Source organism: Phycodurus eques, chromosome 11 (assembly GCF_024500275.1).
Source record: "Phycodurus eques isolate BA_2022a chromosome 11, UOR_Pequ_1.1, whole genome shotgun sequence".
NCBI lineage: Eukaryota > Metazoa > Chordata > Actinopteri > Syngnathiformes > Syngnathidae > Phycodurus > Phycodurus eques.
The window spans coordinates 17569365-17584924 of record NC_084535.1 but is presented as its reverse complement, the minus strand read 5'-3'; the positions used below and the strand labels follow the sequence as shown (position 1 = coordinate 17584924).

The window sequence follows — 15560 nt, the reverse complement described above, 5'->3', positions numbered from 1 at the left end:
GAACCCCCACCTCCCCACCGCACCCCCCCCCCCCCCCACACACACACACACACACACTTCTTCTGCACTCTCCCTTTGTGTTTACTCATCACCTCAGCACGCCTCAGTTGTTCCTGTCTCACAACAGCCAGCGCTATAACTTTCCCAAGGGACTGGAGCATGCGATCTTCTCCATCTGGGCCAAGTGCAGGGCTAGATGACACGTGGTTCTGTCCCGTTTCATGCCATATACTTGATTACCTTGATTGTTTTGCGCAGCATGACCGCATACTGTTTGGTTTACGTAAATCCTCACAATATGGGTGTATCCACAAATCTCATTGTTGAAGGGATAAGAACCGTCTTCAATTTTCACAAAGTCCATGCCCGTGCATGTTCTTCTTTTTTTTTTTGCAGGGGAGATGTGGTGAGCTTAGACTAACAAGGCATTCTTCTTCAGTAGGATGAGGAACGGAGTTCGTGGACTCATTTCTTTGCAGGGGATAATTTCTGCTCCAGCATTGAATGTTTTTTTTTAATTATTCTTTGTACCAATTTAAGCTTTTTGTTTACTTGCCATGATCATTCCGCTCTTAAGCATTTGAAAGAAAAGCAATAATTTAATTTCAAAACTCCAATTGTATGAAGGATTAAAACATTCCAATATGTTTGACTCATTGCACTTGTGTGTGTGTGTATATGTATGTATTTGACAGGTTCCTGTTATTCTCCTTGCCTGCTTTATATGATCTTTATCAAAGATATACCGACTTTAGTTACCAGTAGTTTTTCTTTGCATTAACAAGCCTCAGGGGTGTTGAAGATCAATTCGAACTGACATTTGTAAGGTATTGTAAAAACTCATATTGACAAGTTGAATGTCTCGTGCAAAAACATATATAGTTTTAGATAATACATATTCAATGTGTTTTAATACCAAGGGCATTTAGTCATTTTGTGCATCAGTGGAGTATTTACCTATTTGTGCATTACTTTGTAGTGTAGCAACATTACGAGATAAGCAATATACTGTAATCTCTATTCCTAGCTTTATCTAAGATGCCATTTGTGGGGTCACTTGTTGGCTTCCTCTTTAAAGTTGTTTCAAGAAATCGAGAGTTATAAGAATCTACTGGAGCACCTTTTAAATAGTGATTCATTCCCTTCTGTTCTCTTTGCTGTTTTTCCAGACTTTTCAATTTTGCCCTCCTGCTGTATGTCCCGTTTGTAACCGCAGTTGATGGTTTTCTCTTTACTATAATATATATTAGACTTTACACCGATTTGACCGGGCTGATCGGTATCGGCCGATATTTAGAATTTTATGCTGATCGGCTTAAATGTCATAATTTGCCGATGAGATCAATGACTTCATTGATCGGCTCCGCAAAAGACATTTACTCCGCGTTGCCCCGTGCACAGTATATTTGAATCCAAAAGGTAGTTTATTTTTAGCCTTGTCGCGTGCCTTTTAACGTAGTACTGTAAATATCTTCTTTCCCATTCTTGCTTGATGTACAGCTTCAGCTGTTCAATTGTCCGGGGTCTCCGTTATCGTATTTTACGCTTCATAATGCGCCACACATTTTCAATGGGAGTCAGGTCTGGACTGCAGGCAGGCCAGTCGAGTACCTGCACTCTTTTACTACGAAGCCACGCTGATGTAACACGTGCAGAATGTGGTTTGGCATTGTCTTGCTGAAATAAGCAGGGGCGTCCATGAAAAAGACGTTGCTTGGATGGCAGCATATGTTTCTCCAAAACCTGTATGTTCCTTTCAGCATTAATGCTGCCTTCACAGATGTGTAAGTTACCCATGCCATTGGCACTAACACAGCCCCATACCATCACAGATGCTGGCTTTTGAACTTTGCGTCCATAACAGTCCGGATGGTTCTTTTCCTCTTTGGCCCGCAGGATGCGACATCCACAATTTCCAAAAACAATTTGAAATGCAGACTCGTCGGACCACAGAACGCCTTTCCACTTTGCATCAGTCCATCTTAGATGAGCTTGGGCCCAGAGAAACCGGCGGGGTTTATGGCTGTTGTTGATAAATGGCTTTTGCTTTGCATAGTAGAGTTTCAAGTTGCACTTACGGATGTAGCGCCGAACTGTATTTTCTGACATTGGTTTTCTGAAGTGTTCCTGAGCCCATGTGGCGATATCCTTTACATATCCTTTGATGTCGGGTTTTGAAGCCGTGCCGCCTGAGGGATCGAAGGTCACGGGCATTCAATGTTGGTTTTCGGCTATGCCGCTTACATGCAGCAATTTCTCCAGATTCTCTGAACCTTTTGATGATATAATGGACCGTAGATGATGAAATCCCTAAATTCCTTGCAATTGTACGTTGAGGACCATTGTCCTTAAAGTGTTAGACTATTTTCTCACGCACTTGTTCACAAAGAGGTGAACCTCGCCCCATCTTTGCTTGTGAATGATTGAGCAATTCAGGGAAGCTCCTTTTATACCCAATCATGGCACCCACCTGTTCCCAATTAGCCTGTTCACCTGTGGGATGTTCCAAACAGGTGTTTGATGAGCATTCCTCAACTTTCTCAGTCTTTTTTGCCACCTGTCCCAGCTTTTTTGGACTGTGTTGCAGCCATAAAATTCTAAGTTTGTTATTATTTTCTAAAAACAAAGTTTATCAGTTTGAACATTAAATATCTTGTATTTGTAGTGTATTCTTAAATATAGGTTGACCATGATTTGCAAATAATTGTATTCTGTTTTTAGTTATGTTTAATACAATGTCCCAACTTCATTGGAATTGGGGTTGTATATATATCCAACATCTTTCTGTCTTTGCTTCCTTTCTTTCATTCTTTTGAAGGTGCGCCGACAGAAACAGACAGGCATCAAAATGTTCTCCGAGAACCTCCCTTTGGCTTCTTGTTGATTTTTCTTTCAAGTTTATTTTCAAACGGCGTTTATTCATAGTAAACGGACGAAAGCACATATCAAGGCATTGCAATGCAATTCACTGCACCCGCACCTTTTTCTGAATTGTTGTTGGTGTGTTTGGTGGGCATGTGTTTGGATCCCCAATCCATAGGCGGTCATACCCCTGTATCTAACAGAACAAGTGTAAAAGACTGACATTCTGCCTACACTCCAATGTGTATACAAAAGGCAATCTGTGAAACACTTCCAGTGTGAGCATTGTGTTTGCGGGCATGCTTGTACAGGGAGTACCTTTGTTTTGGGAGTTTCTTCTTCTCAATCTCACTTTTCCATTTCATTCTGTGTTATCTTGTCCCTTTGTTTCTTGGTGTCCGTACCTTCCCCCATTACCATTCCCACTCCTCGCCCCCTGTCTCCTCAACACCCAGTCGAGCGCAAAACAAACATAAGAGCGCAGTTTAAGTCTCTTTCGGGCAAAGCCTCCATGCTCCACTTTGTTTATGCACATACTCCTTCCCCTATTAAATGTAACTGTCACAAATAATTTTTCCTCTGATGTGTTTGGAGACTGTTGCCAAGGCAGAACTCACCACATTGGCTTTTCTCATATTGGATTGATCAATTTACCAACCACTTCATAGAATAACAATCATCTGAAAAATTATGTTTTAACCGTAGTGTGTTATTTGGTTTGAGGACAGAGAATTATGTCAACATGTAATTGGATTGTCATTGTATAGTACATCCACAAATGTGGCTTTTGTGGATGCCACATTTGTTCTAATTTTAAATATTGGCTGTTCGCTGGGTGACTGTGACATTTGCAATGGCAGCATTAATTTTAATGATCTATGAACCCTTAAAATAAAATCTACTGCATTGGTACTTTCATTTTTTTTTTTTAAAACACTCATGGTTCACAAGGCTTCAATTCTGACTTTCATGTTCCAGTGACATTTAGTGTCACTAATATATTTAAAAAGTTGAGTACATTACGATAGCAGTTTGCTGCTTTGCGCATGAAGAGCATTCTAGCCATCCATTGTCTGTACCGCTTTATCCTCACAAGGGTCGCGGGGTTGCTGGAGCGTATCCCAGCAATCTTCAGGCGAGAGGCGGGGTACACCCCAAACTGGTCGCCAGCCAATCACAGGGCACATATAAACAAACAACCATTCGTGCACACATCCACACCTATGGGCAATTTAGAGTCTTCAATTAACCTACCATGCATGTTTTTGGGAGGTGGGAGGAAATCGGAGTACCCGGAGAAAACCCACGCAGGCACGGGGAGAACATGCAAACTCCACACAGGCGGGGCTGGGATTTGAACCCCGTTCCTCAGAACTGTGAGGCAGACGCTCTAACCGGTCGTCCACTGTGCCGCCTAAGAGGATTCTAATCAAATATAAATTTCAACACTGGCTGTGCCTTTGTGGAGAATTTTGGACAGAGAGCTCTTTTTGAAAATGCAAGCAAGATTTTTGCCACTTGTCATTTCCAGCTAAAAGATACCCCTTCACTAAATACAAATATAAAAAAAAAGAAAGAATAATTTGTGATTTAAATATAAGTGCACCAACTATTTCATTATTGTAATTTATTTTCTGTCATGTCACAACTAGTTGCTCTTTATCCAATTATATTTTTCATTTATGCTCCACAATCCAATGACTTTGTCATAAAGACATAATTGGAATCATTGTTGTGAGACTTTATCACAGTTTCCTCTAATGCTGAGTCTGTGGCTGCAATATATGTCAAACTACATACGGTATCTGAAATGTAGATGTTTTGAATTGGAGTAAGTACAGTGGAACCTTGATAGAACGGACTAATAGGGGCATCCGATATAGCCGATTGTCTGTTACATTGAAGCATTTTTTTAAGCCATAGGCACCCATATTACTGTACAGTGCAAAATGATTGTTTTGTAGGGTTTTTTTCCGTAGCCTAAAATGTCCAGTAAAGTACAAAGTTGTAAATAAGTATATAAAAAAAAGCTTGAAAATGTTTGAAAATTTAAGATTTTATCCAAATTTACTACGCCAGTGGCCTTGGTCATGGTGACATTGTTGACATACAATACTCAATGTAGGTGAGTCGCTTTCATGAGCCGTAAGGAATTAGTGCGCTTTCGAGTTCCAAATCCATTGGCAACGGCGAATGGCTTGACAAAACAAACTTGGTTACTGTACCAAAAATAGTATGTTGCAGACTCCAAAGACGTGTTTTGTATGGCTCTGCCATGCCGCTCTCACTCGCCCCATGTATAATAGACAATAGATAGAAGCATCGTCACATGGCCGCCGTGTGAATGCCCCACATTCAACATGGCCGCCATGTAGTCAGTGGTCCCATTCTCTGCCTGCATTGAGCCACAGCACCAGTAAACAACAGCGGGCAATTCTGGAACTAACAGACTTTGTCAATGGCAGTTTAAGTGACAAATGGAAAGTATTTTTGACACATTGTTCAGTCCGTTTGATCCGAGACCCGTTATATCTGCGTCTGTTTGATCGAGGTTCCTCAGTAATATACTCCTTCACAATACAGCCTTTTGTGTTTGACTTGATCTAATTGCATTCAGATTTTTCTTTTTTTTTTTTTTACTGCATTCTGTTGAATGTTGTCTGACACTGCCAGAAGATGACAGCTGTCTGCAGTGGAGCCAAAACTTTCCAAAGGATGCCAGGGATAATATTTTTTGTTTACACGGATTCTGTTTGTCCTCTCTAGACAGAGCTGTGCGAACAAAGCAGATCAGAATATTTTTCCAGAGAGGGAGAAATCCAAGAGTCTTTCAACTGCACCACAAAAATAAAGAAAACTGTGCTTCAAAAGATGTAAGTATGATCTAATTCAGAACTTTCCGACCCCTCCAGTCAGACAGGATGCTCAAGTATCTGCTTGTCTTGTTCAGAGCCAAAAAATCCAATGTCCAGCAAGAGCACCGGGGTCCCATTGTGGGCGAGCAGCAAATTGAGCAGAGAGCCTGTGTTGAAGACCAAAGAGGGAAACGTGGAGATGAACACTCAGACACAAGCTCATTAGGTAGTGTCTCTAGTGCTGGAAGGACGGCCCGTAAAAACATAGAGCAAGAGGTACCGTGCCCCGATGCTGTGATTCAGAACCAGGGCCTGACCTTTCAGAGGCAAACTGATAATTCTCCTCTAGAGAGCATCAAGCCAAACATGCCCTCAGTAGGTGTCTGCCCACATGAAATCAGTCCAGGAAGCAGGCGGAGCAAGAGGACTAAACCCAGCGATTCAGAAGACCCTCGGCCACTGAAGGCCAAGAGGACAAGCCTTGATGGAACTCCAGCCACAATGCAAACTCACTCCACTGAGTGCTTCACACAAATATCCAAACACGACCCTCTTCCTCTGCCGCCCCTTCCTCTAGACGAAACCAAGGCAGGGTCCGAGGCTTTCCCGGTCTCAGAGTACAAGAAAACCACAGTGGAAGTAGAGCTGCTTACTCCAGGGAAACGGGACCAGAGGCTCCCCCTCACAAGCAATAACACAACACAGACGAATCAAAACAGGCTGGCCACAAGTCGAAAGGGCCTATCTGTCAAGCTTGCATCCTCGGAATCCTCTATGAGTTCCAGATCCACAGGCGGGGAGGAGGGAAGTAAAAATGTGCCCAGAACCTCGAGATTACGACGACTGAAGAGGTCCTGAGGGGGACAGAGGAGCTACAGTGAAAACGCCTGACGCTATCGAGACAGAAATGAAATTGTGTCAGGCCTCATGATCCCCCTCACTGCCACCCTCCCTCGCATTTATACACACAAATGGCCTTTTACTACAATTGTGAGTCTTTTCACACAAAGCCACACAGGCAGATCCAATACAGAACACATAATTGATACATGAGGGTTTTGAGTTATGTTTTGTCAAATACTTGAAACAGACTTCGCCTCCACCCATAAGTAGTGGTGGTCAAGAGAGGCTTGCAAATGAAAGTCAAAAACCCTTAATTGGAGTTTAGACTCGGGTTTTGTGTTAAAGATTGGGGATTTCAGACAGGCAGGAGCCATGCAGTACGTCATGGCTGTTAGGCTGAAATAGTGGCTCCCAAGTGTCTGTAAACTGTCCGCTTTGCCTGCTGAAGCTCTGCTGTGATTGATTGCTGTTTCCAGATTTATTTCAGGTCTGTTTTTTCTTTTTGAAATTCTTAGAGCATTTTCATTCATGCATAATTCCCATGAATGCTCATTTCTGTATTTACATTCCAAGCACATGAAACGTACAGTATCTTCACCAGTCTTTACGCAGCATGAGAAAGCGAGCCTGGGTTGAAATTTGCATGTATCCTACGGTTGTCTTTGTACGGTGCAGAAGTGCACAGCAAATGCAAAGTATTGAAATGTTATTGATTTTATTTGCTAATACCAGAGCATTTGACACTGCCAGCAAAGATTCTGTCAAAGAGACACACGTCCCTATAGACTGCAGAGCAACGACAGTCCAAATTCAAAACTTACGATGCTCTACGGTCTACTTGATGACATGTCACCCTATAATATACTCTTTTAAATAAACCTTTGTTTTACTGGACAGATATTTTATGATCTGAATAAATGTTGTTTTTTTTTTTCTTTTTTTTTTTCTTTTCCTTTTCCTTTTCCCCAGGTTAGAAAAACGCATCTTTCACAGGCACGTAAAGTGTCCAGTTGTCATTGGAAAACAACCATGGTGATATATGATAGAGATCTGTTCAATGTCTCGCTCATGCTGTCCAGACGCCCGATGCTCATAGCACATTGACAGTGAAAGTATGTCCAACACTAACCATCAGATCAGCGGTGGCTTCCTCAGAAGGCGCTGATGTAATTGGAGCTGGGTAACATACAGAGTCTAAATCTTGTATGAAGAAAGAGCAAATGTGGTGTTTTTAGGAAAGTCACCCAAGTGTTTGAAGCTTTTCTATGTTTTAAATTGTTCTCAAGAGGTTGTGAAAATCTCTCGCCTTGGTTTTAACCCCTAAAAGAATCTACAGCAGCATAGGAACTCCCTAAAGACTTTCAAGCTCGCGAGTCTGAGAGGTTTTATTAAATCAAGCCAACGATGACAACATTGTTTAAGAATTATATTATTTCGAACTGGCTTATAATGGAAGATGTCTTACAACAACATAGTTATTCAGCTCGAGAACAAAATAGGAGACCACTACAAAATGCTCAGTTTCTACCATTTATATTGCAGCTTTCTATAATATATACTACTGATATTACAGTGCAGTTTCAGATCTCAAATACAAAAACAAGTTCATCTTTAACTGAGGTAACACCAACGTTTTACCATAGAGTTCAGAAATGAGTAAATGAGTTAGGAAGCTTCCCCCCGCCCCCGAGGACAATTTTGTATACGGCTTGAGTCGAGACAAGTGTTTGATTCCAGTGTGAAAAATCCCCCAAGTCAGAGAGCTTCCAACAAACTTCACAGTAGGTGTGAGACAATGTGGTTTGTAGAATGGAATGGAATGCAACAGACAGTGGAATGGAAGCCATTTATTTTTGATATGCTCATTTAGGAAAATTTGGAGTGACCGCTTAATATTTTCCAGTGCTGTAAATGCATTTAAACCCCAAATCCCAGAGAGACTCAAGCTCGTCACACACTCCCCAGAACAAAGACATCTTGAATTCTCTTTTCATACAAAATATTTAATAAATACAACTTTCAAAAATATATTGCCAGATCAACACATTGTTCTCAAGTTCAAACAAGTCAAAAATGGACAAAAATGTTGCCATGATCTCAAAAGGGGTCAACAAATGAGATAAACGTTTGTCTTTTAAGAGCCTCGTTACAAAGAAATGTGCACAAAAGATGCAAACAATGACTTTTGTCAAGGGAGGCAGTATTTAATGTGGTTCTACAGTGTTCCCATCGCCAATCTACTCTTCAAGTACTCACAGTCAAGCTTCAAGATATCATGCCGACTAATGCGGATGGGAATTCTCGTTTGTCGTAGGCCGTGTGACCTGCGTCGGTGGATCTCGAAAGCCTTTGAAATGTGAGTGAAAATTTGGAGGCTGTTTAGGACATTATTGTTCCGTTAATTATTTACTGCCTGATGGCAAGCAAAGTCTGCCACAAAGTCCATCCCTCACAGGACGCAGCCTTTATTGATCGACACTTGCCTTCTGTCAATGTCCTGGCAAAAAAAATTCATGAAATGTCAAATGCGTTTTATTTAAAAAAAAAAAAAAAACAACAAACAAAAAGTCTCAGGCCAAAAGTGCCTGTTTGTTTGTCTTTGAAATTCTGACATTTGGCTTTATAGAGCGCATTGGAGGAAGCAGTCATTGAAAGAAATGGTGAGCTCCCACAGCTATCAAAACCTTCAAACTAGACAGAACATATAAATAAAAAGGAATGATATCTTAAGGCTCTTGATTATTAAATTAATAAATCAAATATACACAATGATTAATAAAAAAAAAAAAATGTACATATCTACATGTTCTAAATCAACATAAATTCTTCATATTGGCAGCAATTGCTGACAAACCCACCCCTGACCCCAAAATAAAAATAAATAATAAAGTTGATCTTTTTTCCTCATTTGACAGTGGCAAAGTCTAAAGCTGAAAAAGGCACTTTCTCCACAACGGTACTAGAAAGAATTCAAAGAACACACACTAAAATGATTAGCCCTACTGCTGAACACAACAGGGTTGTTTTAGTCATTGTACAACAATTACAACAGGAGCCCATTCCATGTGTCCACTAAATTAAAAAAGAAAAAAAAGACAAAAGAGGCGGGGCAGGCTGGATGTGGGATTGAAATGTAGTGGAGTAAACTCAACATTCTACAGTGAAATGTATACCAGTGCTTTGTGTTTCCAGCCAACCAAAGCAACCGTCACTGCCAGTGTAAGCCAGCTTGTCAAAACTTAAATTAACACGGGGAAAATACTGCAGGGTCACGAGTGACATGACATGACAGTTTACCAACTAGGCATGCCAAAGCTCCCCTGGTTCACCCACCACCGGGGTGTGAAGACGTTTAAGGCTCGGTTGCACAGCAACACAGCTGTCTGCTATACTATGTAGTCCATTCTGTTTATGCTGTTTGCCGTCTCCAAGTCTCTGTTGTCCTGTTTATTAGTCCAATTTGGGTGTTTGGATGTGGAGTTGGGGCTGGAGATCTTCTCATCCCGCTCCACTAGCGTGTACGCCGGCTGCTTGGCAAAGCGACCCTTCTGGAGGTGCCTCTCCTTGTCGTCCTCATCCCCCTCGGGGTGATTTGTCCTTATATTGGCGATGATGGAGTTCTTGTTTTCATAGTCTTTGATAGCTACAGAGAGGCCAACGTGCTTCTCGATGGGGTTCTTGATCTGGTTCAGCTGCTCGCGCACGTTGTTGGTGGTGTTGTCCTCCGAGCCGGCCGCCGCCGTGCCGCCGGCGCCGCCGCCGCCGCCAGGGTTGCTCTGTTTCCGCCGGCGACGCATGCACCACAGCAAGACGGAAATGAGCAGAAGGACCCAGAGGACGATGAAGATGGAGCTGAGGAGGGGCACCAGGTAGTCTGGAGACAGAAGAAATTTAACGGTCAGTAAGATCCAAAAGTGAAAAAGGATAACGGGGCTTTTCATGTATTAGTGCTCCTGCCAGCGCAACCTGACCTCTGAGCCGTGAGCGGGGGAGGGGATTATTTTTGCTGTCACCCCATTGATGAATGGCGGACATGTGGGAGTCTTACGAGCCCAGCAAAGCCAAGCAGCTCTGCTTTTTCCATCCCGTTTGGACTACATTCTTTTCAAACTCAATTACACCTAACATGATGTAGCAGTCAGCGGCAGGAATGTGTGGCTGCTCCTGCTGCCCATTTTATTTCAAATGCACGTGTGTGCGCGTCTGACAAAAACCTCAGGGGGATGTGTGTTTTTTGCTGTCGGTGGTTCGTACCAGTTTTGTTGGGGCTAGGCACGCGCACCTCCACGATGGAGGCGATGATGGTGTTATTCCCGTTGCGTTTGCTAACCAGGTCAATTATCCGCTCTGTGATCTCTTTTATCGGGCTCCGGTCCAAACGATGGTCTTCTGTTGACTGCACGTGCAAAAAAAAAAAAAAAAAAAAAAAAGGAACAAGACAGACAATTAGTTTTCGCTTCCCGGCCAACTGCGTCTGATTGCATCATTGCTATCACGACACGTTTAAACCTGAAGACATCACACCGACTCTGCGTGCCGTCAATCAAATACGACTAATCGCTTTAAGTTTGACGATAAGCGGGAGGAGTTACTCACTATGCAGACATGGATCTCGTTGCTTGCAGAGAATGACGGGTCACAGGTTATGGACATGGAATGCTCCAAGGAGAAATTCTTGACGACGTACAAGCGCCTCAGCTGGTTACACACATTCTCCACAGTCAAGCTCTGCACACCCGGAGGAACAATGAAGCAAATGTTAATGCAAATTGTGAGAGAAAAAGAGGGGGGGGGGGGGGGGGGGGGGGAAGAGAGCGAAAGAAGGGAAGAGCCCGGCACATGCTTTGGCAGTACGTTCGACAAGCTAGCTGGTTGAGATTGGAGAGCACAAACGTATGTGCTGTCATGCTTGTGAGTGATGAGCCCATGTGGCGAGAGTCGTGCGACAGCACTCACTCGGCAAGGCCCTTGAGACGCACACGTCAACATAGAGCTGTGCGATACAAGCGTAGACAGTATATCGTAGATACAATATAAAACGTCTAACGTATGATACTTGAAAAGTTATTTGAAGCACAGTATTGTATTTATTTGAATTCTCTGTACTGCATTCCTTTGAAAAGTGGTACTACCAGATATAGAATGCTAGTTATTTGGCCGCTGGATATTTGTTTAATTTTAATTAATCTTGTACTCATTTAATTGTGTCATCTATATAAAATATGTATTTTATAGATGCATGGAGAAAAAATAAAATTAAATGAGATTCATGGGAATTTTTTAAGTATTATATGAGGACATATATCATTATCGGGATATAAAGTATGTCAACACTAATACTAAAGTGGGTGTGACTTTTATCTTAATTACACTTTATAAAACCAGTTTATTAATTTCTTTTGTTTTATATTGGTATTTCACAATACTTTGCTTTCTTTATTAACTGGTGGTTTTTGGGGGGCTAGAATGGATTAATGGCATTTCAATAGGAAAAATGGATTTGAAATACAAGTAAATTGACTTGCGAGCTTGGTTACTGCACAACTTAAACTTGTAAGTCAAGGTACCACTGTGCTTTACTACAACGGATCAATCAATAGAAGACAGTCAAAAAAAAAAACTTTGTATTTAACGTGTGACTTAATACTGCAGCTCACCCGAGACAAGATGTCCTTGTTGAAGGTGAAGGTGATGTTGGCGCAGCTGTTGTCCTGGTAACTGGCGCCGGGGTGACATTTGGGGCTTGGCAGCGGGTTGGAGCGCCAGCACTCCCCGAGTCCTTGGCAGGGCTTGACGAAACAGTGACCCTCCCTGATGGGGATGCAACTCTGGCCAGGAGGACACCCGCCTCGACCTTTTGCACCGAAGTGGCACGCCACTGGACCACACCACATCTGGAGAGAACAGAATGACACCCGATTCAACAATAGCAAAAGCAACACTAGGTATACATATTGTCTCATCGTTTTTTTTCTTTGGCTGATTCTAAAGCTGAAAAAAAATAAGTGTTACATCAGAACTGAGCACGATTATCTTGCATTGGCAGTTTTTTGATACAGCTATTATATTGCACGGGCTTTTTAACGGCAGTTTGTCAGTATGCTGCTAATAACGCTCTTGATAAAAGCACCAAGACCAAGACCTCAATTTTTTTTTCTACTCTTGGATTCAAATGGTAAAAAGGCATCAAACTCGCTTTTCTCGCCATGAAAGCTCATTAATTGGTTGTAAAATGGAGTGTGTTCAATCATGAAGTGAATCAATTTTGTAGTTTACAAAAAAGGAACATTTTCTCTTATTAATGAGGACATCGCCTATCCCTCTAGATCACTTTCACCCCATGATCCTTTGCTCTGGAGGGGATATTGAACCATTGTTTCTTTTAATGCCCGGATGGGAACGGGAACGGCACTTCAGGCCTCGTCTGTTATCAAATGACTCCTCCTCCTCCTCCTCCAGCGCGAGCGTGGGAGATGTGAAACTGGCACATGACCCGTGCCATTGTGTTTCCTTTCAAAACAAACGACATCATCGCAGTCGAGAATGTGACATTGCAGAGCAAAGCTGCTCCACCTGACTGAATATTAGCGGCCTGGCCTAAGATCTTTTTATGCTGCCTCACACCCACTCTGACTTTGCTTCTAATCCTGTCATTGTTCACACACATTCTCCCAATAGACAACATTAACACTGTGACACGCACGCGGTCCGCGCTTCACATACCTTTGTGCATACGACTTTCCCCTTGGAACAGTGGCAAGTGTTGCAGTCTTCTTCCCATTTAACCCCATCTGAGATCACGTGTCCATTAACTGAGCAGGCTTTTCTTGACACTGCATTGAAAAAAAAAAAAAAAAACAATAACTATGTGGCCTAAATAGAGCACTGGTTTCGATGGTGGGCCCATTATCTTGAAGGAAGTACCTTCTTGACAGTGCGTTCCACATCTGTCTGGCGGGCACAGACAGCGGTAGCCATTAATTTCATCAACACAGGTCGAGCCAAAGGAACATGGGGAGGACTGGCACTCATTGATATCTGCAGCACAGAACGAAGAAAAGGCTCCTTAGTGGAATAAAGACTTCCAGACAGAATGAAAACATTGGATTAATCAGTCCACAAACAACTAATTCTAGTTCACGAAGGTCATGTGTCATTTCAACAGCAAACAACGCAGCACAATAGTTAAAAGGAAAAAAATAAATTAAAAATACCCCCCCACACACACACACATCTTATTCAGCAAGCAGCAACGCTCGCTAGTATGCAGGAGTTACAGGCTGGACTTAACGGAACAAAGGGCTCGCAATGGGAAAGAATGTGGCCATCTGAAAGCCTTTAAGAGGGAAAACAATCTGTGTAATCAGTGTCAGAGAGCATGGCTGATTAGCTGTTGGCACACTAAGCTGGTTTCCCCCGAGACAGCAGCGGGGCCTGGCGTAGTGACACCGAAATGGCTCGCCGTGGCCTGTAGCCCAACGCCCAGATAATTGGCTGGCTAGACCTGCCATTCGGACCGGGCCCGTCGGCCGCCTGCGCTGTACGTGACGGCTCAAACGCGGATCAGGGACGAGCGATACTGGCGAGGCGGGTGGATGCGGCGCTTAAATACTCACTGATCCGACAGTCTGGACCTGCGAAGCCCGGAGCGCATTCGCAGCGGTACCAGTTGTCTCCGTCGACGCAGGTTCCACTGTTGTAGCTATAAAAGAGGCAGAAGGTTATTTTTCCATGTTTCCAATATTAAACAATTTACTACAAGAGTATCTCAAACTACTACAGTTCAAGACCCAAATTGTGCTCATGGGACTCAAAGTTAGTCAAATCAACATCACGTAATACCCTAAGAACAGCAAATACATCGACCAATTAGGAAAATGCAGTTTTCGGTGACACCGTCAGCGAGGTTTTCATTCAATAGCGCTTATTAAGGCTAACACATACAATAGAGCTTTGTCTCACAATTAAAGTGTTATCTATGTAAAGGCGATACTTATTCGTTTAGGCCAGTGATCCTCAACCACGTGGCTGTGGACCAGTACGGGGCCGCAGCCCACAGATCATTTGGTACTGGGCCAACTTACCATGGGTGGGGACTGCAGTCGTTGGTGTCTGAAAGAGAGAGTTGAAAGTAATGAGTGTGTTGTGTTGTCTTTTGTTCTTTTGCTCATGCAAGAGTGTTTGGTATACAAAATGGCAAAGAGCACGTCCGGGCTTGTGTGCACATTGGGTCCGGGCTCCCACGCCGCCCTTCGGTTCTATCTTATTAACCACACAGTGAGAGCTCACCCCTCCCTTCCACCACCGTCACCACAACAACTCCACACACCCAGATTCACAACCACACTCTTCCCCTCGCCTCCTTTTGTTTTTTTTCCTCAAATGTCGGGGAATTTCTGTTTTGGAGTGCATGAGCTGAGGGGCAGGGCGGCCGGTGAAAGAGAGCAGGGCTGCAGAACAAGCAGACATGTCACTGTTTGGACAGGAATGCAACAAGGAAAGAGAGAGAGGGGTGTGATTTGGACAAGGGGGAGAAACATCTGTCTCCACTTTCCTAAGCTTGAGCCCCGCTCTCTCCCTCCTCTTTCTACTCTCTGCAGCCAGGGGGCGATTTATGATTTTGTATTTATATAAACACCAAAAAGGACTTGCATCTCTCAGGGTTTGTCCATTTGGGTGTTTGCTCTTTGTTTGTGTGCCAATTCTACATCACTACAGTTTTTAATACAGCAACTAAGATTTATAGGATTCCCATTGAATTTCAGTGATACTTCACACACTTCCACACTTGATAATATCCCAATTATTTATGTATCCGAAGAACTAAACTGTAATCTAGCTATTCTTGTTTGTTTTTAATAAATGTAATATTTTATTGACCTGGTCAGCTGGGCAAACCAAGTTTCATCCAGATTTGAACCCGATCATGAATTTGAATTGAAAATAGAAAATTCCATTTCACTTAAGTCACTTTTCCTTAAACTCTTCACACCCCACAAT

The 15560-nt window shown here is 42.8% G+C and overlaps 2 protein-coding genes across 5 annotated transcripts in view; one reads left to right on the top strand and one right to left on the bottom strand.

Moving 5' to 3' along the window:
• Positions 1–6690, top strand: part of slx4ip (SLX4 interacting protein) — a 42002-nt gene extending 35312 nt beyond the window's left edge. The window contains exons 7-8 of the mRNA XM_061690693.1: positions 5629–5735; positions 5813–6690. Of these exons, the coding sequence (XP_061546677.1) occupies positions 5629–5735; positions 5813–6575 (870 nt within the window). The 3' untranslated portion in view covers positions 6576–6690. The remainder of the gene's footprint in view (positions 1–5628; positions 5736–5812) is intronic.
• A 1540-nt stretch (positions 6691–8230) lies between these two features.
• Positions 8231–15560, bottom strand: part of jag1b (jagged canonical Notch ligand 1b) — a 29128-nt gene continuing 21798 nt past the window's right edge. For all 4 annotated transcript variants that reach the window (XM_061689742.1, XM_061689744.1, XM_061689743.1 and 1 more), the window contains 8 exons: positions 14645–14672; positions 14177–14262; positions 13485–13598; positions 13284–13393; positions 12218–12454; positions 11157–11288; positions 10815–10956; positions 8231–10434 (listed from right to left, as the gene is read on the bottom strand). In XM_061689742.1, coding sequence (XP_061545726.1) covers positions 9947–10434; positions 10815–10956; positions 11157–11288; positions 12218–12454; positions 13284–13393; positions 13485–13598; positions 14177–14262; positions 14645–14672 — 1337 coding nt within the window. In that variant the 3' untranslated portion in view covers positions 8231–9946. The remainder of the gene's footprint in view (positions 10435–10814; positions 10957–11156; positions 11289–12217; positions 12455–13283; positions 13394–13484; positions 13599–14176; positions 14263–14644; positions 14673–15560) is intronic.